Consider the following 22,794-nt stretch of genomic DNA (forward strand, 5'->3'; position numbering starts at 1 on the left):
AGGCTGGTTATCTTGATCCAAGTCTTTACATTTCAAGGATAGTGAGGTCCAGGAGTCTTAAAAGTCTAGACCTAGGACCCTGGGGCTGCCTGGGTCGAGAGAGAGATTCATCTACATACTAAAGGACCCAAATCTGGAAGGGATCCAGATCCCCTCTCTGAACAGATAGAAGTGATTTTTCTGAATCTCTCAACTGCACAGCATCTGGCCACTCAAAAAAAAACAAATTTCCATCAGTTCTCAGTGGGCTGGGTGGGCGTGGGGGAGGCCTGTGGAGGGTGTTTCATAGTTACTGTTACTGTGGGGTAATTAATAAAAAAACTAATTTAATGCATTGTGTGAGCATTAGGACAAAGTTAATAACGCTTAATATTAAAAACCCAACAGAAACCCATGCAGATATAGATTTTTTTTTAATATGGCAAGTGCCATTGCATACTGCTGGGGGAAAGAGAGACTAATTCAATAAATGGCACTTGGACTGTTGGTTATCCAAATGGGCAAAAAATGAAGTTACCTATTTAGCCCATACTAAAGCTATTTCAAACTGAATTAAGGACTTAACTGTTAAAATCAAAACTTTCAAATGTGAGGGAGTAACTTGGGGGGTAGGAAAGGATTCTTTAAACAAGACACAGAAGGTACTTATCATAAAAGACTGGCACTTTTTATATTGAAATAGAAATCCATAAACTGAAAAGACAAGGCGCAAAACGAGATACTTGACACAAGCAACCGACAAGAATTTAACATTCCTTAGCGACTTCACTTTCACTTTTCACTTTCATGCATTGGAGAAGGAAATGGCAACCCACTCCAGTGTTCTTGCCTGGAGAATCCCAGGGACGGGGGAGCCTGGTGGGCTGCCGTCTGTGGGGTCGCACAGAGTCGGACACGACTGAAGTGACTTAGCAGCCCCAGAGCGCTAAGAAACAGTACGAAAACGCACCCCACTGATTAGAAAACTGGACCAACAACCAGAATAGGCACTTCCGGAAGAGGAAGCGTCGGCCAACACACGGAAAACCTACGAAAGAGGCTCTAACGCGCCGACAACCGCGGAACCGCCACAGAGCAGCCAAAGCCCCAAGTGCAACTGGCCGGGCGGACCCGCAACGCCGTCAGTGTTGCTCGGCAACCATGCGGGCCGCAAGGCGGGGCCGGACCGCGGCGCTTCCGCCTGGCCCACCCCACCCGACCGGAAGTGACGTCAGAGGCGGGCCCAAGCGGCCTGCGGCGGCGCGGCAGCAGCTCAGGCAGCCTCGCGAGGGCGCGGCGGCAGGTGAGTAGCTCGTCCTCGTTCTCCTCGCGCGTGCGCGCCGCGGGGCTCGCGCGGTCCGCCCCCTCCCTGCCCGCAGCTTGTGTCCGCGCCTCCGCGGGGTCCCAGGAGACCCCAGCGCCCAGGGCCCGATCGTGCTCGCGCCCACCGCCCGGCATTGGGGTCCGCGCGTGTCCGCGCCGCCCGGTGGGTGGAGGCGCTCCGAGCAGATCCGACTCCCGCAGCCCGGGCTTCAGTTCAGCCGCGCTTTTCTCCCAGGACGGGATTAACTCCCATCCCTCGTTAGCTGCTCGGGAGGCGAGCCAGCCATTGCTTCATGGGTTGCCTAGGGAGTAATTTTAAAATAAGACAGGATGTTCGTGAGCTGCCGCTAGCCACGGTCAGAGATCCACGTCCTGTTACTAGGACAGCTCCTGTCAGAGGACCGGCCCGGTAACCGAAGCTCAGCTGACGGTTACTTATCTATGGGGTGATCGCTCTCTGCAGCCGCTCTTCTAAGCAAAAACAAGGCAAGGTTGAAAAGGAGGAAGAACGCTGTCTGTGAGACTTCAGCTCCCCCGTGAACTGACTGCCTGGGAACTGACAGGCAAATCCTTGCAACCCTGTAATTTCAGCCGAGGAGCTTGTGAGATGGACTTGCTTCCTCCTAGGCTGCTGATTGCCTGGAGAATTCCATGGACAGAGGAGCCTGGCAGGCTACAGTCCATGAGCGAATAGTAGGACACGACTGAGCGACTCACTCACTCAGGCTGCTGATGTCCTGAGCCTCACCCAGACCTCTCCCCCTCCTCTGTTGCACTTTGACTGTGAGCCTGCAGTTACAGCAGCTCAAGGGAACTCAAAAAGTGCCCCGAGGGGCGGGGAAGAGGCGGGGAGGCATGGTTGTCTATGCTGAGGATTTAGCACTTTATCAAGGAATTCCTGTTCTCAAGGAGCTTCAATTCTATGGGAAGATACAGATAGTAAGTACAATAAGTTAGCTAAATTAGGAGCAGGAAAGGGTGAAATGAAAATGGGCCTGTTAGCAACCAAGTGGAGATTTGCTTGGGCATTTTACCAGTTCTCTGAGCTTTCGGCTTCGAGTGTCAAGCATCTATTAAAACTAGTTCAACCTCTGGAGGGACTCCACTGCCTTTCATTTAGGAATGTCCAGGGGACCAGAAACAGATGGGGCCAGCAGCTTAAATGAGACCATCGGGATCTGATGATGGCCTCACTAGTGGTCTCACTAGTACCACTACCTTCTCACATAACTCTTTAATCTGTTCATGTGTTGGCTTTCTTCTCAGGCTCCTGACTCTGTCCTACCTGCTTGTATTAGTTATCTGCTGCTCTGTAAGAAACCAGCACAAAGTTTAATGGATTAAAACATCAAACATTTATTATCAGTTTCTGTGGGTCAGGAATTCATGAGTGACTTAGGTGATTATGGTTCAAGGACTCTCATGGGGTTGCAACCAAGATACTGGCTGGGGCCACAGTCCTCTAACGTCTTGATTGGGACTGGAGGTTCTGACTCCAGGACAGCGTGCTCACTCAAGACCTCGGTGCCTTCTGGGCTGCTGGTTGGAGTCCTAATATCCTAGCTTGGGGGGCTTTTGCACAGGGCCCACGGCCTCCTCACCTCAGAGCAGGACGTCAGAGAGGAGAGGATGGTGAAGCCACCACACCTTTATGAACTTGTTTTGCAATTTTGCTGGTTCTCCTGCCACATTCTATCTGCTAGCATCACTAAGCACAAAAGACTTCACCTTTTTATTTAAAAAAAAAAACGATATGACCAAGGTATATTGGATATGCCTAGAATGTATCCAGTGGGTCTCTAACATATCTAGGAAGCAGAATTTTGGCTGGTTCTGGGTAGTCATAATGGGAAGGAAAGTGTTTTAGGGAAGTTTTAAGGGGCATAGTAGGCATTTATTTATTTACTTACTTATTGGCTGTGCTGGGTCTTTGTTGTGGCATTCGGGCTTAGTTGCTCTCCAGCACGTGGGGTCTTAGTTCTCCTGCCAGGGGTCGAACCCACATCTCCTGCATTGAAAGGCAAGTTCCTAACCACTGGACTGCCAGAAAGGTCCTCAAAGACATCACCTTGAAGGAAGGCACATCAAAGAGCTTGTGAACTTATTTTAAAACCACTCCTAGGGGAAGAGTGCCTCTTTGTAATTCCAGTTGGATCCTAACCCCTGTTGGCTAACTAACCCCTGTTAGCTAACTGATAGCTAACCCTAGACAAGGAGCTCTCCTCAGAGTTACCAGAACCACAGTCAGCTTGTGGAAAAGTGCATTTACCCAGAGAAAATCCAGGTGCTCTTACAGAACGAAGGGGTAGATGTCAGGTAGTCAAACTGACCCCGACATCTGATACATGCTGTATATTTCAGACAAGGTTTTAAAAGTCACCTGCTCCTGCACAGTGTATGCATTTCTGAAAAAGCCCACAAAAAGGAAAACAACAACAACAAAAAATGCGTTTATGAATTACTCTTCCAAGAAAAGTTTACAGGCAGACCATAGGAAGAATTGGACATTTATTGACAGGTGAATGTGTGTGTTTATTTTACGCCATGCATCATGTTTTCCTGGGAAAACAAAGGCCACAAAGAAGGGATACCTTCTGAAGTTTCTGCCATCCGGGGCAGGTCTCACCAGTGGCTCAGTGAGTAAGGAGTAATGGCAGGTGCAGAGGGGGTGGTCTGGTTTGAGTGGGCGTTTAAGGCCTTATGACTGAGGGAACAGATGCTTGGTGTAGGGTTTGGGGAGAGATGACACTACAAGTTGGCAAGAGCCAGGTGGTGAAAAGACCTGCAGGGAAATTGTGAAGGGTTGGTCAAGAGTTTCAAGCAAAAAAAAAAGTAAAAAATAAATAAATAAATAAATAAAATAAAAAATTTTAAAAAAAAGAGTTTCAAGCAGGGGAATGACATAATCAGGAGATGTTTTAGAAAGATGTCTCTTGCAGCATGAAGGCAGGGTTTGTTTTTTTTTTTAATCAAGATTTGAGAGGGCTACAGAAATCCAAGTGAGAAATTATGAAAGTATGACCTGAAGTAGTTGCTGTTGGTAGGAGAAGCTAATTTAAGAGGTAAGTCAGAATCTACAGGGTTTGTTGGTTGTTTCGAAATGTACTGGGTACCTCACTCAAAATCAGTCTTTATAAAACCCACAAACTTAGTGAATTTTGTTCCTTTTCACTGTGTTAAATCCTTCATGGAATTTGGATATGGTATCTGAAAAGAACACTGATTCCTAAATGAATAACCAGGAAGCAGATGCTGAGAGATCAAATGGCATGTCTCCAAAACTGGAGCAACTTTTTTAAAAACTGGAGGTGGGGCATGGTGGAGAAGAGTGCTGGTCTGTAGACGGAAACAGCTGGCTCTGTTAGAAATCACTGAACTGGGTGAGTGGAAGGATAGGGCTAGTGCTCTCTGTGTTCACGAATCTCTAAACGTTTGTGTGCCAAAAGCTTTTAAAAAATAAGTAAGTGCAAGTGAAGACCAGCTTATAGGATTGATGAAAGAAAGGTGATCAAATAAGAGTTATTCTTTATCTTCTTAAAAGCTCTGCCTTCCCTAATGTGAGACAAGAAGAAACACTGGTTTGTGGGGGAATCAGAAGAAATTAAATCTGCCTTAGAACTCAGGTAAAAGGCTTCTTCCGTGTGATTCTATGGATACATCTGCAAAACCTTGTTCTGTGTAATAGTCACTCATCTGAAATACAGGCGGCTAGTCCTTCTTAGCTCACTCTTAGGCAGTGTTCCAGCCACCCTCACCTGCTCTGACAGGTGTGGTCTTGAGTCTTGTGAAGGAAAGGGATTGTGCTGAGGTCTGGTCCCTAAGCACCGACCTGCCCATGAAACACTTGTCTTTATCCGGTTGTCTTGAGATTATTTGCTTAGTGACAAGAGGAAATAGTTTTTCGGCTGTAAACAACTGAACGCTGAAGTGGGCATTGTCTGACTTCTGCTTTGCTCAGCTGAAAACCCAGTTTGCCCAGTTGGGTTCTGAGGGCGTCTGGCACACGCATGCCTCTGGTTGAATGCTGTCGGAGCAGTCCTGATGTAAAGACATTCCTAGACCGCTTGTGTATGTCATAGCTGGCTTTGGGGACGAGCGTTGGGGCACGTGTGCTATAAGGTGGATTCGTGATTACAGGTCAGGAGGTCTGAGCACCAAGACAAGCTCTTGCGTGAAGCTTTCTCCCCACGTAACTGACACTTACCCAGCGTCTGCCGTGTGTTTGGCACCAGGAGTGTGCCTGCCCTAAAATAGCTCTCCGTCAGTGGCTACAGGAGTATCATGGGCGCTTTGAAGGAAAAAGGCCGAGTTCTCTGGTGGAAGGTGGCCCGCCCGGTCCATGGGGCTCACGCAGAGAGAGCTTCCTGAGGTTTGACGCGGTCCAGCCGAGGCTCGAGAGGGCCTCCTGGCAGGGGACCCAGCCCCGCAGAAGACTTGAAAACCAGCCCCCTTACTGGTCAGTCACAGCACGGCCAAGTGAGCAAAGGCAGTGGACACACGATCAGATGCTGTGTTCCATCCTGTATGATTCCTGCCCCTTTGAAATATAAGCCCACTGAGTGTGAGTTAGGGGGAGAGCTCCCCGCAGAGAGAAGCCTGCTCCTCCCTCATTCCCACCTTACGAGTCTCGCTGGACCTGATCTGTTCGATTAAATCTTGTCATGGTTTAATCCAGTGACAAAATCCCTTTGGTTTCTCTCACTAGCTGGGGAAGCTAAAGGAGTGAGGTTAATCTATAGTCAGGGTTTTTCCTGAGTGTTCCCTACCTATTTTTCATGTTTTCTGATTCACAGTTACCTTTGATTAAAATAATACCTGCTTTGTGAGGCTGTCACCCTGATAAGGTCAAGTAATAGAAGCAGCTATTCCTGTGTGAATGGAGGGAGGTAGTCTGTGTCTCCACCAGGACTTCTGCGCAAATACCAGCGGGTGCCTCCTTCCTTCTTCCCCCACAGAGCAGACTGTGGTTCCATGTTCTCAAAATTCTCAGCTAAAACCAGAGTTAAGATTTTAAGGCATGCAGTTTAAACAAAAATTTTACTTACTTTAAGCCAATTTTTAAAAATATGCAAACAGCCTTTCTGTTTGAAGTGCTTAATTTTCAACATCTGACCTCTTTGATTTGTAGTCTGAAAATTCCTTTAAAAGAATGCTGTGGGGACTCCCCTGCTGGCCCAGTGGCTAAGAATCTGTCTTGCAATGCAGGGCACATGGGTTCGATCCCTGGTTGGGGAACTAAGATCCCACAAGCCTCTCTGCACAACCAAAAAAAAAAAAAAGGAATGCTGTAAATTTGAACATTTTAAAATTGGGCAGGGGGTGGGGGTGGGGGTGGGGGACATGTTTCTTATTAAACTCCTCTAAAATGATCTCTCCAAAAAAAAGTTACCAAATTTTAGTTTAAAAAGTTAACCCCTGCTTTCATAATCCCTGTAGAATCGTCAGATCTTTGTCGGGGCAATTCTCCCTTGTTAGACTCTTTGTTAGCCTTGTTAGATAGACTCTTTGTGCTTTCATTATGCATCAAAGTTAGGGTGAGGCTTTTTTATTTTTGATTTTTCTATTGTCTCTGACTCAGTAAACTCTTCTCAGAGAAAGAACTCTTGGAGGAAAAGGAGTTATTTCTTTTCTCCAAATACTGCATCTCCTTGCCCCTCCAAATGTTAACTCTTGCTGGGTGTTCTGTCCTTCCCCGCGGGTGTTCTGTCCTTCCCTGCCGGGCAGGAGCGCAGGTTTGGCCTTGAGCAGACACACCCAGGGGAGCTGGGTGAGGCTTCTTAGTGCTGGGGGCGGTGGCGGGGTGGGCAGCTTTGAAAAGCCTCACACAGTGATTGCGTGTTTATCTCAAGCAGGTGATTCTTAGACTCATACCTTTTACCTTAACAGATATCATCTAGATGGATTTTCTTTCTTACCTTTCACTTTTCCCTTCATTTCTTTTTTCTGTTGGTTTACTTTCATAGTTATTTGGGAAGCTCAGAAGCGTCGGGAGAAAAAAAAACCCAGTGACCAAAAATCCTGTGAATCAGCTTGATTTCTGTCGTTAAGTCCCAGAGCAGCTTAGAAATGACAGAAAAGGACAGGGCTGCAAATGAGGTCAGGATTCAAATCGCTGAGCCTCAGGGCCTTGCCCTTTATTATCTTTTCTTTCTCTGTTGTATCCTAACAGCTGTTATTTGAGGTGAAAGTCACTCAGCCATGTCTGACTCTTTACGCCCCTATGGACTATACAGTCCATGGGATTCTCCAGGCCAGAATACTGGAGTGGGTAGCCTTTACCTTCTCCAGAATCTTTCCAACCCAGGGATCAAACCCAGATCTCCTGCCTTGCAGGTGGATTCTTTACCAGCTGAGCCACCAGGGAAGCCCAAGAATACTGGAGTGGATAGGCTATCTCTTCTCCAGTGGATCTTCCCGACCCAGGAATTGAACCGGGATCTCCTCATTGCAGGCGGATTCTTTACCAGCTGAGCTATCAGGGAAGCCCCATTTGAGGTGAAAATGGCTTCATTCCCTTGGTGTCTGTGTGCCCAGCGCGGGCTGTGCTTTCCTTCAGCGTCTGTTGCCCTGATGCTGATGAGGATGCGTACACAAGGCTCCCATGTTGAGTTTTGCTGACGTAGAAAATATGCATTCCATGCCCAGGCTGGCCTGTCTTTCTAGCAGGCCTGTTACTGAGAGCCCATCGGTGGGGGGCTGTGGGTCTGTCCTGTGTTGGCAGGTGAGGGGCTAATTAATCAACACACCTGGGTTTGCGCTTCATTCCGGGGTTAAGGTTGCAGAGGCTTCATTGCGGTATTAGAGGCAAAAGACCTGTTAAGTTTCTTTTATTACCCCGATGTGTGGAATTGAACCAGAACAGCTGCGGTCTGAAACAGACCAGAAAGAAGTCTGGGGTCCACCGACTGACTGATCCGGCTCCGAGGAGACTTTGGGCACTGTACTCTGCATCTGCCAGGCTCAGGGGTGGGGCTGGCACCCTGAGCCACTCAGCACCTTCAGTTGTGAACAGTGCTGTGGGGCACCCAGGCCAGGTCCAGGTGTGCCCTCGGCTTGGGGGACCCTGGAGCCCTGCCACGCCCTCATGGGCTCCCCTCCTGCCCAGGCAGGCCCTTCGTGACCTCAGACACCTGTGCTGTCTTCTTCGGGGACTCACTGTACATGAGCAGCAGAGAACCAGAGGGACGTTCTCCCCATGGTGGGGAGAGAAGTGATTGCTATGGGGGGCCCGCAGAAAGGCAGTGATTGGTTTGAAACAGGCAGGGTGGAGGTTGACTGTTCTCAGAGGTCTTTGCAGAAACTCCACTGTGGTTGATGTTCTGCCAAGAACAAGCAGAACAAAGCACAAACAGTTCTCTGACTCTGGAGCAGAAGCTTCAAGATCAGGCAGCTCCAGGGCGGCGCCAGCACAGGGGGAGTTCTGACCCCCCCTTCTTTATTATTTTTTAAACTGTGTACTTGGAACTAATTATAGGCTCACAAGATGTTACAGAAAGCTCTCAGGGCTGGCCCCGGCCGGTGATGACGTCCTGCGTGGTGTTGGAGGCACTGTGGCGCAGACCCGCCTCCCCCGGCCGCCAGCCTCCACACGTGCTCCCTTGTCCGTGTGTCTGAGGACAGGGGCAGCCGGCAGCGCTGTGGGCGTGTGGACCCCCACCCGACACGGGAGCCCCGCCTGGCCTGTAGGGACCCAGGAAGGAGGAGGAGTCCAGGGAGTGGTTTAGAGTCTTGCCCCAGTCTTCCCTCTGTGCACCATTTCGAGGTGAATCAAGTCTTGTTACTTGGTAAGGTTTCTCTCCTAAGAACACAAACCTTCCCCAGGAAGGAGCATAGTATCCTTCACCTGTTTGTTACAAAGTATCTTTAACTTGGAACTCTGTTAATGATTAAAAGGAGAAAAGGTTATTCAGAGTAACTAGTAAGCTCTTGACTCAGGGAAGTGCCTGGCGTTCTGGCTCCTAAGAGGGATAGGCAGCAGGGCAGAGGGCCCAAGCTGCTTCGGCCTCCAGCCAGAGACCCCCTTGGCCCGCCCCGGGACACTGTTAACTCACTGGAGCCGAAAAGTATTTCACTTTTCGGAGTGGTTTATCACTGGCCCTGCCCGAGGTGAGGGCGGTGGCCTTTGGCCTTACTCGAAGGCGTGACCGGAGGCTTGGGGCCTGCATGGCTGCACAGCAGGATGGAGAGCCTGTTTTCCTCGGGGCCAGTCTGTCCCTGCCGTGCAGTCTCCAGACCCCTCCAGGGCCCTGTTGGGAGGGTGCGGGGCTGGAAACGGGGCCAGCCCAGGGGGTGGGCGGTCCACAGTGGATGCGCAACCGGAAGGGTGACCAGCTTGCCCCAGGAGCATCCCACTGAGAGAGCCCGAGGCAGAGCCTGCTGCCAGCGCTGACTGCCCCCAGCTGTGGGCCCGCCGAGCCCCGGCCACATCGGGTCCCCAGTGCCCACTGATCTCTGAGTTTGGCTCTCCGGCTCCCCTCCATTCTGGCACTGTCTGTGTGACTTAGCCACTGAACCACGCAAACAACAACCTCTATCCAACAAATTCTCTTTCTACCAACATTAGCTGCGGTATTTTGGCAATTGGGAACCTTGGTGGTGTAGCGAGGTTGGACAGGTACCTTGGACGGGGCACCAGAGAGCCTGTACCTGTCATGGGCCACAGCTCTAGGGGCAGGCGGTAGCCTCCTGAACACGGTTTTTCATTAATGGTCTTTAGACGCTGGGAAGGCTTACGTGTACGAGAGGGATTAGATGTGACTCCACAGCACAGAATCTGGGCCAGGAGCTGGTCACGGGAGGCAGATTTCAGCTCGCAATACGGCAGGTTCCCAGCAACCAGGCCTGTGCATCCCTGCACAGTCTGCAGGCCACACACCATTCCTGTGCCACGCCCGCCGAACAGCAGTGTGCTCAGTGTCCTTTAATACTTTCCTTTAGTCAACTCACTTTTTCTGGGTTTAATACACTTGACGAGAACTGCCCGCAGGGTCAGGGACACAGAGCTTGAGAGGGGGCCACATGCCAAGTCCCCATGGCCGGGGCGGGCACAGCATCCCCCCCGACTCCCACAGCTGTGCTGCTGCTGCAGATACCAAAGCGGGGCTGAAATGCCCACCACTTGGCAATAGAGGTACACCTCCCAGCATGAGGGTGCCTGTTCGAAACGCCCAGTGTTGACGACCTGTCTGTGAGCCGGCTTCCCAGACCCTCTCTCCTGGCGCCCTGCTCCTCTCCTGCAGTCAGATGCTGGGCTGAGAGGAGGCCCTGGTCACAAGCCTTGCTCCATTTCCTGTGTTCAGCTCATTTCCTTGACAGGCTCACCTTTTCACGATGTGAAAACTCCTGTCTCAACATTGAGGAGAAAGCACAGACGTCTGGTTTTTCAGTTGTGGTAATGTACACATAACATGGACCTTACCATCAGTGACATTTAGTACACACATGAGGTCTGCAGCCATCGTTACATTACAGGACAAAGCAACACCTGTTAGCAGTTGCCTCCCCCACCCCTGGCACCCACTCACTCACTTTCTGCATCAAGGGAGCTGCCTGTTCTGGGCACACTGAATGAAGCTATTCAGTGTGTGACCTGTGTCTGCATAGTCTCACCAAGTGAGTGTTCACAGCTGTGTAATACTCCGTCACGTGGGCAGACCCGTGCTGCTTACCCACCGCCTGTAGAGAGACACTGGGGTGGTTCTAATGATGAAGCTCTGAATGTCTGTGTGCAGGTGCTCTGGGTCTCCTGGGCGGACACCCAGGAGTGGTGCCGCTGGGTCAGACCACTGCCCCGTGTCTGACCGTCTGAGGAGCTGCCAGGCCACCTCCACGGCAGCTGCTGCGATGCCCGCCCCCTCAGCCACACACGACTGTTTACCCAGGGTCTCCACCTCCTCCTCCACACTTACATTTTTTCACTTTATTACTAAAGCCGCTCTAGTGGGTGTATACACAGGTTTTTATTATATAAATAGAGAAAAGGCATTAAAGGGAGAAAGTAAAAAGTTTATACAGGGAATCGGCACTCTCTGTGGCCTCTTCTCGCTTCCCTGACCCACCCCGTGCGAGCCCGTCACATCGTCCTGGTTTTAACCTCCAGCAGGGCCTCCCTCTCGGGTAGATGAGGATTTCACCCACTCAGGCTCTGTGATCCCCTGCGTCCTCTCAATGTGATCTGTGTCCATTAGGACACTGGTTTGGCTCTTTGCTGCTGCTGCTGCTGCTGCTAAGCCGCTTCAGTCGTGTCCCACTCTGTGCGACCCCGTAGACGGCAGCCCACCAGGCTCCCCTGTCCCTGGGATTCTCCAGGCAAGAACACTGGAGTGGGTTGCCATTTCCTTCTCCAATGCATGAAAGTGAAAAGTGAAAGTGAAGTTGCTCAGTCGTGTCCGACTCTTAGCGACCCCATGGACTGCAGCCTACCAGGCTCCTCCGTCCATGGGATTTTCCAGGCAAGAGTACTGGAGTGGGGTGCCATTACCTTTTCCGGTTTGGCTGTTTAAAAAGGATCAAAATAGACAAATAAACATGGAGTCCATCTTCCACGAAAAACAAGAAGGCTCACTTTGTGCTCAACATTGCTTGAATAACCTACTACAAGGAGAATACTTCAGCCCTGTGGAATTATCTTCAATTGCACATCAGCTGGATGAGGAAGAGAGGATGAGAATGGCAGAAGGAGGAGTTACTAGTGAAGACTATCGCACATTTTTGCAGCAGCCTTCTGGAAATATGGATGACAGTGGCTTTTTCTCTATTCAAGTTATAAGCAATGCCTTGAAAGTTTGGGGTTTAGAACTAATCCTGTTTAACAGTCCAGAGTACCAGAGGCTCAGGATTGATCCCATAAATGAAAGATCATTTATATGCAACTATAAAGAACACTGGTTTACAGTTAGAAAATTAGGAAAACAGTGGTTCAACTTGAATTCTCTTTTGACGGGTCCAGAATTAATATCAGACACATACCTTGCACTTTTCTTGGCTCAGTTACAACAGGAAGGTTACTCTATATTTGTTGTTAAGGGTGATCTGCCAGATTGTGAAGCTGACCAACTTCTACAGATGATCAGGGTCCAACAGATGCATCGACCAAAACTTATTGGAGAAGAATTAGCACAACTTAAAGAACAGAGAGTCCAGAAAACAGATCTAGAACGTGTCTTAGAAGTAAATGATGGGACAGGAATGTTAGACGAGGATGAGGAGGACTTTCAGAGGGCTCTGGCACTAAGTCGCCAAGAAATTGACATGGAAGATGAAGAGGCCGATCTCCGCAGGGCCATTCAGCTCAGTATGCAAGGTACTTCCAGAAATAGATGTCAAGATATCCCACAGACATCGGGTTCACATCCTACTTCAGAAGAGCTACGGAAGAGAAGAGAAGCCTACTTTGAAAAGCAGCAGCAGCAGCAGCAGCAGCAAGCTCCGCCAGGACAGCTTACACATCTGTGTGCAAAGTCGAGCACAAGCTCTGAAGCGCCTGACAGGGATCTAGGTGATTCTATGAGTGAAGAAGACATGCTTCAGGCAGCTGTGACCATGTCTTTAGAAACTGTTAGAAGTAATCTCAAAACAGAAGGAAAAAAGTAATACCTTTCACAAATCATTTAGATATTCAGTCTTTCCAATATTGTCCTGTGTGATTACAGCATAGGGTCCATTTTGGTAATGTGTCAAAGAGAACAATTTTCAACAGAGGAAAAAAGACTTAGGTGGTTTGCAAACAAAACAGTAATAAGGTGGAAAAATACATCAGTTGTAGGCCTAAAAAATGATCCTCCAAACACTAGCCAAGAGGCATTCAGCAATTAAAGAAATTTAAAAGAGAAAAAAAAATAAATAAATAAAAAGGATCAAAATAACAAATATCTGGCCTTACACAAGACAGAAGTGTGGGACTTCCCTGGTGGTCCAGCGGTTTATCTTCACTGCAGGGGGCTCAGGTTCGATCCCTGGCAGGGGAGCTGAGATCCCACGTGCCAAGAGGCATGGCCAAAAGCTAAAATAACAGCAATGTGTTTCCTTCTCACACAATGAAGAGCTCGGGGCTTGGTGGTGGTGGTTTGCAGCTGTAAGTGGTTCACCTCTTCAGAAGGGTTTTCCACCGTGTTTTCCGAGCCAGCCTCCCTGGGTTCCCTCCCTGCCCACGCCTGGTGCACTTGGCGAGGGGGCAGGAAGGAGGGAGGTGGGCCCCACCCACGTTTCCAGCAACAATCAGTTTGCTGGGCTATGTGTCAGAAGCTGTACCTGTGCTCTCCGTGTCTTTAGCACTCTAAGCCTCAGCCTCCTGAACACTGTTCCTTTTCGCAGGGACAGACGCAGGCCCCAGCAGGTCTCGCCCAACGCCCAGGTCACACCGTGAGTAAGCGCAGCCCCTCCCTGGGGTCCGGCCCTCTCTCGGGGCAGGCGGGAGGCCGGTCAGAGGTGCCTCAGTTCATGGTTAACGTTTAACGTGTGCTTTGCTGTAGTCTCGCCTGGCTGGCCTACCTGGGTCAGCAGGCGGGAGCCGTGGTGCCTGCTGCCTCTGAGACCACGGCCTCCCGGTCCAGAGCCCTTCTCCAGAGGAGCCGTGATGCTGTTGCCTCTCCTGGCTGCTCGGCCACGGCCACGCCAGCTGCTGACCGCCTCTCCTTCTGTTGCCACCACAGTGGCCGGGAGGTGAACTCAGGGATGTGCACACGATGACGGACGGCAAGGACTTGGAGGCCGAGATCCACCCGCTCAAGAGCGAGAACAGGAAGGTGCCGGAGAACGCAGGGGCCCCGGCAGGAAAGGAGCCCCGCGGGACGCCGGCCCCACAGACCCGCCTCTCGCGCTGCCGGACCGCGGCCTTCTTCCTCTCCCTGTTTGCCTGCCTCCTCGTGGTGTTCGTGGTCTCCTTCATCATCCCATGTCCAGACCGGCCGGCGTCGCAGGGGGTGTGGAGGATCAATTACAATGCGGCAGGTGTGGGCGGCGGGGGCGCCGAGGGACCCCGGGTGCCCTGGAGTCTTGGAAACAGGAGTGCCCTCGGGATGGTGGGTGGGGTTGGGAAAAGAAAGGGGCCCGTGTGGTTACTTTCCTGACTTAAAAAGATATTCACAAGAGAGCACCTGGCAGAATAGATGCAGAGAAGGCCATCCCAAAGGCGAGAACCAGGCCGCCGGTCTCCTGACGGGCTCCAGCCCTCCCTGCCGACTAGTGCCCACGATCTGGGCCTGCGGCTGAATCTGCTTCGTGGGCACGTCCCTGCCCGCCGGGTGCCATCCCGCATCAGGGGGCCTGCGTGCTCACAGCCTAGCAGTGCTGCTTTAAACAGACTGGAAGCCCTCTCTGGTGGAATAGGGCTTCCCTCATAGCTCAGTTGGTAAAGAATCCGCCTGCAGTGTGGGAGACCTGGGTTGGGAAGATCCCCTGGAGAAAGGAAAGGCTACCCACTCCAGTATCCTGGCCTGGAGAATTCCACCGACTGTATAGGCCGTGAGGTCACAAAGAGCTGGACACAACTGAGCGACTTTCACTCTCTGGTGGAATAAGGGAAGTTTCTTCCATGAGCCCCACTTACAGTCGGTTCTGTTCAGAATTTGGTGCTTAATTTTGACAGCGAGCGGTAACATCTGCTTCTGTGTTGATTTTTGTCAGGTTTACTGAGGGGTAATTCTTATAATGCCCACCTGTGTTGAGTGCATGACTCAGTGACCTTTAGTCAGTGGAAGGCCTGTGCACCTGGGCAGCTGTCTCTACATCCAGCATTGAGACTGTCCCCTCATTCCTGGCTGGCTCCTCGCCATGGCCTGTCCCCACCACCAGCTCCTGTCTGCATGCACTTGCTAGTCCTGGACATTTCACGTGAATGAAATCCTGTAAGATGCATCTTCGCTTCTCTCACATGAGTTCATCTGTGCGCTCGCATGGTCCTCTGTGTGGACAGAGTGTTCATCCACTGACCAGCTAGTGACCATTTGCATCGTTTCAGTTCCTAACTTTCATGAGCAACACTGCTGTGAACATTTGTGTACAAATCCTTGTGTGGACGTGTCCCGTTTTCCTTGGGAAGACTGGCAGGAACAGGGTTGTTGAACCTCTCACTAAGTCCAGTTTGACTCCGGTCCCTTCCAGGCCTCCGTTTCATGTCCCCACTGACCAACGCTCGTCATGGTCTTTGCTGTGTAGCCTTCCTAGTGGGTGTGAAGTGGTATCTCACTGTGGTTTGCGTTTCCCTGGTGACTAGCAATGTTCACGTGAATTATTGGCTGGTCTTACTCCTTCTGTGGTGATCGTCTATTCATCTTCCGCTCACTTAAAAGTACGATTGTCTTATTATTAACACAACATTGTTAATCAAATATATGTCAATCAAAAATTTTTAAGGTTTTTATATTAATATTTTCCAGGTACAAGTCTTCCATCACATATATGACGTGCGAATATGTGTGACTCATCTGGGGCTTGTCTTTTCATTCTCTTTAGGGTGTCTACTGAAGCACAAAAGTTTTAAATTTCGATGAAATCAAATGTACCCATTTTTTTAGTGTGGATTATGCTTTTGGTTTCTAAGAACTCTTTGCCTAAGTTAAGGCCATGAAGAGTTTCTCCTGGTTTTCCCGTTACAGTTCTCGCTCTGCCATTGAGGTCTGTGATCCACTCTGAAGTTGCCCGCACCCCCCGCCCCGCCACCTGCCCGGAGGGCACTGGCGTTTTCAGTCCCTCTGGCAGGAAGCTGCTGCTTTCTGATCTTAACCCCGTGTGGTCCCTGGCTGATGGAGGGTGGGCAGCCCAGAGCTCCAGTTATGAGTCTTAAATCAGTGCTTCTCCAATAACGTGTGCCTTCGATCTGCTCCCAGAGTCCTGAAATGGGAGCTTTTCACAATTCTGTCTCATTTTACCGTTATTTTTGGAGGAGAGGGTTTATTTGCCAAGCTCTTCACCATTTAATTCTGAAAGTCTTATGTCCAGTATTCAGTTTTTATTTTTGTGGTAAAACGCATATCACCAAAAATATTGCCATTTTAGAGTAAACAGCTGAGTGGCATTCGTTCAGAAGACCACGTGACCACCATCACTTTTTCGAAACTTTTGTCATCTCAGAAGTTCTGTGGCCAATGCAGGGCGACTCTCCACCCACCTTCTCACCCAAGCCCTCCCGCCCTCTGTGCTGCTTCGTCTCTGGGTGGGAGGTGGGGGGGCCTGTGCTTAGCCCCTCACATGACTGGAGGTGTCTTTTGTGACTGAGGTGTCTTTTTGACTGGCTGACTACACTCGAGGCTCATCCATGCTGCAGCCTGATGCAGAATTTCACTCCTTTTTTATGGGTGAATAACAATCTGTTTTATGGATGGATCACATTTTGTTTATTCTTCGACCCATGGACACCTGGCTTATTTCCATGTTTTGGCTTTTGTAAATAACACAGCTGTGAACGTTCCTGTGAAAGTGACTACTTGAGTCCCTGCTTTCAGTTATACTGGCTGTATACCCAAAGTATGGAAGTGCCAGAGCCCAGGCTAATTCTGTGTTAACTTTCTGAGAAACTGCTGGGCTGTTTTCCACAGCAGCTGCCACATTTTACATCCTCAGGAGCAAAAGACAAGAGCTCCGGGCCAGAAACTCTGGTTTTCTTTTATTTTAATAATCGCCGTCCTAACAACTAGGAGGTGGTGTCTTATCACGGTTTTGATGTGCTTCCCTTATTACTAGTGATGTTGAGTGTCTTTCTGTGAGTTTATGAACTGTTTGTACATCTTAGGAGAATCATCTTTTCCAGTCTTTAGTCTGTTTTTGAGTTGGGTGGTTTTGTTGTTGTATCCTTTGGACCCCCTTCATCAGGTGCACAGTCTGCAGACGCTTCATCCCTCTCTGTGGCTCTTCTTTTCCCTCTCCTAACGGTGCCCCCTGATCAGGTCCGGTTTGCCTGTTCTTCCCTTTTGTCGCCTGTTTCTTTTGTTGGTTTGCCCCCATGTTTCTTTTTCTAAGAGTTTTATGGTTCTGGCTCTTCAGTTTAGGTCTTTGATCCATCTTGAGAAAATTTTTGTATCCGGGGTGAGGTAAGGGCCACATTTCATTCCTTCAGATGTCTGATTTTAAAGCATGTAGTTTGTTGTCTGAGTCCTTGAACGGAGGAAGGGGTAGCACCTGAGTGTGGACTCCAGATCCCAGGCTAATTAGGGCAGGCCTCGGCCCTGATAGAAGGTGCTGCCCAGGTGTCCTTGGCACCTAACGCCCCCTCTGGAGGGCATGGGGTCGCCAGCCCGTGGAGGCGGCACTGCCATGCTTTCCTCCGTGCGCGGCTGCACCCAGCTCCGGCCCCATGGCACAAAGCGGGACGCGCCAGGCCTGGCCTGGGAACGTGGCTGGTCTTTCCTTTCCAGTCGCCTATGACTTTCTGGCCGCAGAAGACGTGAACAAGGACAAGATCCAGGATATTCTCTTTCTTTATAAAAATGCCAACAGCAGCCACGGCAATTCCAGCCTTTCCTGTGCTGATGAAGGTACGTTTTGTTTTTATCCAAAGCTGAGCGCTCCCTGCAGGAGGAGGAGGGGTCCCTGGCCTGCTCGGGGTTTGGGGGAGGCAGCTGGCAGAAGTCCTGGACATGCCCACATCGCCCCCTTCCCGTCTGACCCCCAAGGGCTTGGGGCCAAGGCCCAGGGTCACGCTGCAGCCAGTGGCTGCCCTCCCTCCAGGCTTTTCCTGCCCCTGCACCTTCGTGGCCGCTGTGTCCGGGGCCAGCGGCAGCATCCTCTGGGAGAGGCCTGTGGCCCAGGATGGGGCCTTCGTGGAGTGCGGCATCCTGCAGCCCAGGGGCAGCGCGGCGCCCTCTGCCTGTGTCGTCCTCGGCAGGCCCGGCTCTCTCGTCGCTGTGGACGTGCTCACAGGTGGGCTGCTCCCTGCAGCAGGCCTCCCAGGCTCGAGGGTCTCAGGGCTGCACGCTCCTCAGGGGTCAGCTCGCCCTCCCCGGGGGCAGCGAATCTGGACAGGAGGGAAGGCACGGGCCTGGGGGCTGTGAGGAGTCACACTCCATTGTCTTCCCCTCCAGTGCGGCTGCCGGCACCTGAGGCTGAGGCAGCCAGCTGCTGCCCGCTCGTGGGGCAGGTGCAGGTACCAGGCGAGGTCTAGGGGAAGCAGGGTGTGCACCGGTCCAGCTCGAGCCGTGAGGCGTGTTCACGCCTTAAAGACAACAGGCCCAAGTCCCTTTCCAAGGCCCTGAGGAATCCTGCGCCTTGACGCTAGGGTGGTTCAAGGTGGCACTTGCTTTATAAGCTGTGGTTTAAGGACAGGCAGGAAAATAAAGAGGAAATGTTCTAAGAACATGTCTAAATACGGATGCGGGCAGGTTGCACCTGTGTCAGACACCGTCAGGTCAGCACCTGCAGTCCCTGGGTCCCCACCAGCCTGCACCTTCATTCTTGCCCGGTGCATGCACATGTGTAACCCCAGAGAGCAGCGGTGAGCCACACCCTGCCCATCCAGGAAGGGGAGGTCCACGTCGGCCAACCTGCAAACACGATGCGGGCAAACGAGGGGCCTGAAGGACACCGTTGACCGTGCCTGCAGGCCACCCAGCGGTCACACACACAGTGCTTGGGTACTGTGTTCTGTTTCAGGGAGGACCTTGTGGAGCCAGCCCAGCAGCTTTGGGGGAAACGCGTCTGTCCTGAGCCCTCTGCTCCGCGTGCCTGACCTTGATGCCGATGGGGCCCCGGACCTGCTGGTCCTCATCCAGGAGGCGAACCAGGTACCGCCCCATCCCAGCTGTGCTGCCTCCCCATCGGGGCCTCGTCCGGGACCCTGAGACAGGCAGAGAGCTTGCTCCCCGCCAGAGCCACAGGCGCAGCTCTGAGAAGCGCAGGCAGCCCCGTGGCCCCCAGCCTCATCAGCCCTGGACGCCCCGCTGGCGCACTGAGCCCCATCTCCTCCGCTCGTACTGCAGGTCAACGGCTCCATCTACTCAGGTGGCACCGGGCAGCAGGTCAGCCCCCCGGACAGCCTGGGTGTGGACGGGGCCAGCGGCTCCATCCTCCACGTCACCAGGGCGGGGGCCCACTACGTCCTTGTCCCCTGCGGTACGTGGCGCCCGCGGCCCTAGGATGGCCTCCTCCACGGGCCTGCTGGCACCCGGGTGGAGACGGGTGTGGGGCTGGCTGTGCCTCCAGGGATGCGAGGGCCTTGCCACTGAGAGGGGACGAGGCTCTTCTATGTCCCCAGGCACCGCCCTCTGCAGCCGCTCCATTAAGGGCCTGTATGAGAAGGTCAGCAGGAGGCACAGCCCGCTCAAGAGTGACCCCCTCTGGGAGGACATGCTCAGCGCCACGTCGCACAGGCTGGTTGTGCACAGGTGGGGGGAGCGAGGAGCCGTGGGGGGCACAGGCCGTGTGCCAGGGGTCTAGAGTCACCCTGGGCTCAAACTCAGAAACCTGGCGCCTAGAAATGGAATAAAAACTGGGAGAAGATGGGTGCCCCCGGGCTCGCTGGTCTCTACATCCAGCGAGGTTCTCTTGTTATCCTGAAACTGGAGAAGCAAGAAACGTGAGGCTGCGCCCTGGGAGCCCCACAGGCGCGCTGGGGAGTCGGGGGAGAGGACGGGGAGCATCCCACCCCAGCCCTGCGGGGGCCCCCTCCCACCCCTGCAGCTCGGGAGCCATCCGCTACCTGATGAATGTGCCAGGGAAGGCGGGCGATGACCTGCTTCTCGTGAGCACCGAGGCCTGCGTGCTGCTGGACGGGCAGGACCTGACGCCCAGGTGGACCTTCGGGACAACCCAGGTCCTGAGGTATGGGGTCCTTCTGCAGAGAGCCGGGCCCCCCAGCCTGTCCCCCTGTGGAGACCTGGGGACAATGCCACTGCCTGTCACCTGGTGCCACCCTGCTGGGGGCGGTCGTGAGACCCCTCCCCCCGATGACAGCAGCCCCTCCTCACTGGCACGCCCCATCCCAGGCACCTCCTCACAGAGACCCTGCATGAGCCCCCTCTCTGCTCTCCTTCTAGAAAACCCGTTCTTGGCCACTACAAACCCGACACCCCAGCCGTGCTCGTCGAGAACGGGACCGGCTCCGACAGACAGGTCAGCGGCACCTCCTCCAGCCTTGGCTCTACTCACAGCTGGGAGCAGGACCAGGGCCCCGCGAGCCACCCCAAGGGCTGCAACCTGTCCTCTGCCTCCAACAGGTGCTGCTCCTGGACCTTGGCTCTGGGACCGTCCTGTGGAGCCAGGTCCTCCCGGGCCTCCCTGGGGACCCGCCGTCCGCCAGCCTGCCCACCGCAGACCACCGCTCCGCCTTTTTCTTCTGGGGCGTCCATGAGCCGACTGACTCCAACCAGACGGTAGTCTTGGGTTCTGGCTGACAACATGGGGCAGACCCAGTGGCTGGGGGCGTGCAAGGAGACAGAATCCCCCGGAGCTGGCAGAGACGAGGGGGAGTGGGAGGACGGGGGTGGCCGGGCAGCAGCCGGAAGACCCCCAAGGAGGGTCAGGCGGGGAAGGGGGGCAGGAGGTGGGTGCAGAGCTGGCGCTGGCGTTTCCCGGGACCCTAGCGGACACAGCTCCGGGCGGGGCCTCGAACGTGAGCGTTGGCCTCGCCCTCCACCCCGCACTCAGGAGCCCGGAGCTGCCAGGCACCGCCTGTACATGCTCCACCCCACGCTGCCTGGCATCCTGCTGGAGCTTGACAGTGTCTCCGCCCCCATCGTCGCCTTCCAGGGTGAGTGTGCCCCCCATGGGCCTGGGGCCTGCCAGCTTCAGGAAGCCCACCCTGGCTAGCCCCCCGCCCTGATTGCTGTGTCCCCGCAGTGGTTCTGCTGGAGCCGGGCCGCCACGCTGCCTACATACTCCTGACGGGCCCAGCCAGCCCCAACCCGCCAGGCCTGGTCTCTGTGACCAAACAAAAGGTGCAGGACCTCGTCCTGGGCGGCAGGGTGGTCCGCCTGGCCGAAGGTGGCCCCGAGAGCGACCAGGCCGTCCGGGACCGGCTCTCCCGCCTGCGGTACCGAAGCGAGGCCTAGACAGGCCGGCAGAGCCCACGGGGAGGAGGCCGCTGCAGTCACACGTCCCAGGACTTCCGTCCATCACTGACTCAGTCTACGTGCTGACTCCTGACCTGGCCACACACTCTGCATGGGTCCCGCCACCCCAGGGACACTCAGGTCCTCACTCAGCCCCCTGTCCAAGCCCCTCGGGGTTTCCCTGGCAGGGCTGGGGCCGACAGCAGCTCACCCTTGCCCCTCCATGCTTGGCTGGAGACAGCCGCCTAAGTCCCCTCCCCGTCTGAGCCTTGCCTTCTCCGCACTGACTCCTGGGGTCATGGCTCCTCGGGGTGGTAGGCCACTCCAGACCCCCATGTGGTTGTGGTGAGTTACCCGGACAGCCCGTGACGGGGCCACGAGGAATGGACCTGGCAGGAGGCCGTGCCGTGTGGGGCAGTGAGTGCCCTGAGGACCTGGCCGGCACATACCCGGCTCCACGTGCACCCCTGGACGCACACCAGGGCTCCTTGTCCCTCAGGGGTCCCTGCAGCCCTGACTGTGGCCAGCGGCCCCACCTTCCTGGTGCTGGGACATCCCCCCACCCCAGTTGGTGTCACCTCTGTGCCTTGTTCGCCCCAGACTTCCTGGTGCTGTGGGGCTCCACCGTGACCAGACAAGAGCATGCAGCCAGCCTGATGGCCCTGGGCACCTCGGGAAGAAATCAGAATAAACACTGGTTTTGCACCATCAGGAAAGCCCTATATGAGCCTGTGTCTCTGCTGAATCGGTGGGAAGTCTGCCTGGAGGGGGGGCGTTCAGCACCCAAACTGGCTGACCAGGTGTTGGGGGCATCCAGCACAGCCTCCAAGTGCGTCTCGGGTTTGCGACCCTGCCCTGCTCACCCAGAACAGGGCAGGGGCCTGGCCTGTGGGTGCACTTCCCCCTCTGGGACAGGCGGGGGGTCCCCCAGCCACCCAGCAGGAGCAACCCAGGCAGGAACTTCAGTGAGATGCAGGTCTGGGCACAAAGCATTGGGGCCGTGTGGGGAATCCTAGAGGAATTTACTAAAAGCGTTTACATGACGAGGCTGCTTCCAAAACCAGCTCTGCTTCTTGCAAAAGCCTCGAACGTGGCAACGAGGCCAGAGTTGAAGGAATGCATCCCTTGTCCCTGTGAGAAGCCACAGAGCCCCCGAGGCCCAGAGCAGGGCCCACACCGCAGAGAGAGGAGCTTGCTCTGGGCAGCGAGCAGCCTGCAGGCCTCAGGACAGTATGCCGGCAGCCAGGGCTCAGGGCCAAGAGACAGCCTCCTCCGTGCACCCGGGCCTGTGAGTGAAGCTGCTGTGCCGGTGGCCACTCTACTCCCGGGGGGCTGTGGCCGGTATTATGCTACCCACACGGGTGCCTTCAGGCACAGCTGGTCCTGGAGACCTGGGTTCAGTACCACCCGGCCCCCCGGAGAACTCTGGCATCCGTGTGCCGCCAGAGCACAAGATTCTCTCCGGGTCTCCCCCCGAAGCCCAAACCCCAAGTCTGCAGCCTGAGCTCTGCCC

The 22,794-nt window shown here is 53.6% G+C and overlaps 2 protein-coding genes across 10 annotated transcripts; both read left to right on the forward strand.

Annotated features, from left to right (window-relative positions):
- The first annotated feature begins 1,202 nt into the window (after positions 1–1,202).
- On the forward strand, positions 1,203–22,003 carry FAM234A (family with sequence similarity 234 member A). Of its 9 annotated transcripts, XM_040229228.1 has the most exons (14): positions 4,187–4,364; positions 4,844–4,925; positions 10,618–10,698; positions 13,953–14,250; positions 17,652–17,771; positions 17,965–18,156; positions 18,886–19,016; positions 19,212–19,344; positions 19,487–19,616; positions 19,912–20,052; positions 20,268–20,343; positions 20,448–20,603; positions 20,878–20,980; positions 21,070–22,003. In XM_040229228.1, the coding sequence occupies exons 4-14, from the start codon at positions 13,986–13,988 to the stop codon at positions 21,279–21,281; spliced, it is 1,659 nt and encodes a 552-aa protein (XP_040085162.1). In that variant the 5' UTR covers positions 4,187–4,364; positions 4,844–4,925; positions 10,618–10,698; positions 13,953–13,985; the 3' UTR covers positions 21,282–22,003. The 9 variants fall into 9 exon arrangements, with proteins under 9 accessions (XP_040085178.1, XP_040085155.1, XP_040085194.1 ...); XM_040229221.1 differs by lacking the exons at positions 4,187–4,364; positions 4,844–4,925 and adding an exon at positions 1,229–1,282; XM_040229260.1 differs by lacking the exons at positions 4,187–4,364; positions 4,844–4,925; positions 10,618–10,698 and adding exons at positions 1,234–1,282; positions 13,615–13,662.
- Positions 11,830–13,023, forward strand: LOC120854884 (ataxin-3-like). The gene is made up of 2 exons (XM_040229273.1): positions 11,830–12,063; positions 12,217–13,023. The coding sequence occupies exons 1-2, from the start codon at positions 11,830–11,832 to the stop codon at positions 12,892–12,894; spliced, it is 912 nt and encodes a 303-aa protein (XP_040085207.1). The 3' UTR covers positions 12,895–13,023.
- Positions 22,004–22,794: the final 791 nt, after the last annotated feature.

This window comes from Oryx dammah, unplaced genomic scaffold (genome assembly GCF_014754425.2).
Source record: "Oryx dammah isolate SB20612 unplaced genomic scaffold, SCBI_Odam_1.1 HiC_scaffold_2, whole genome shotgun sequence".
Lineage (NCBI taxonomy): Eukaryota > Metazoa > Chordata > Mammalia > Artiodactyla > Bovidae > Oryx > Oryx dammah.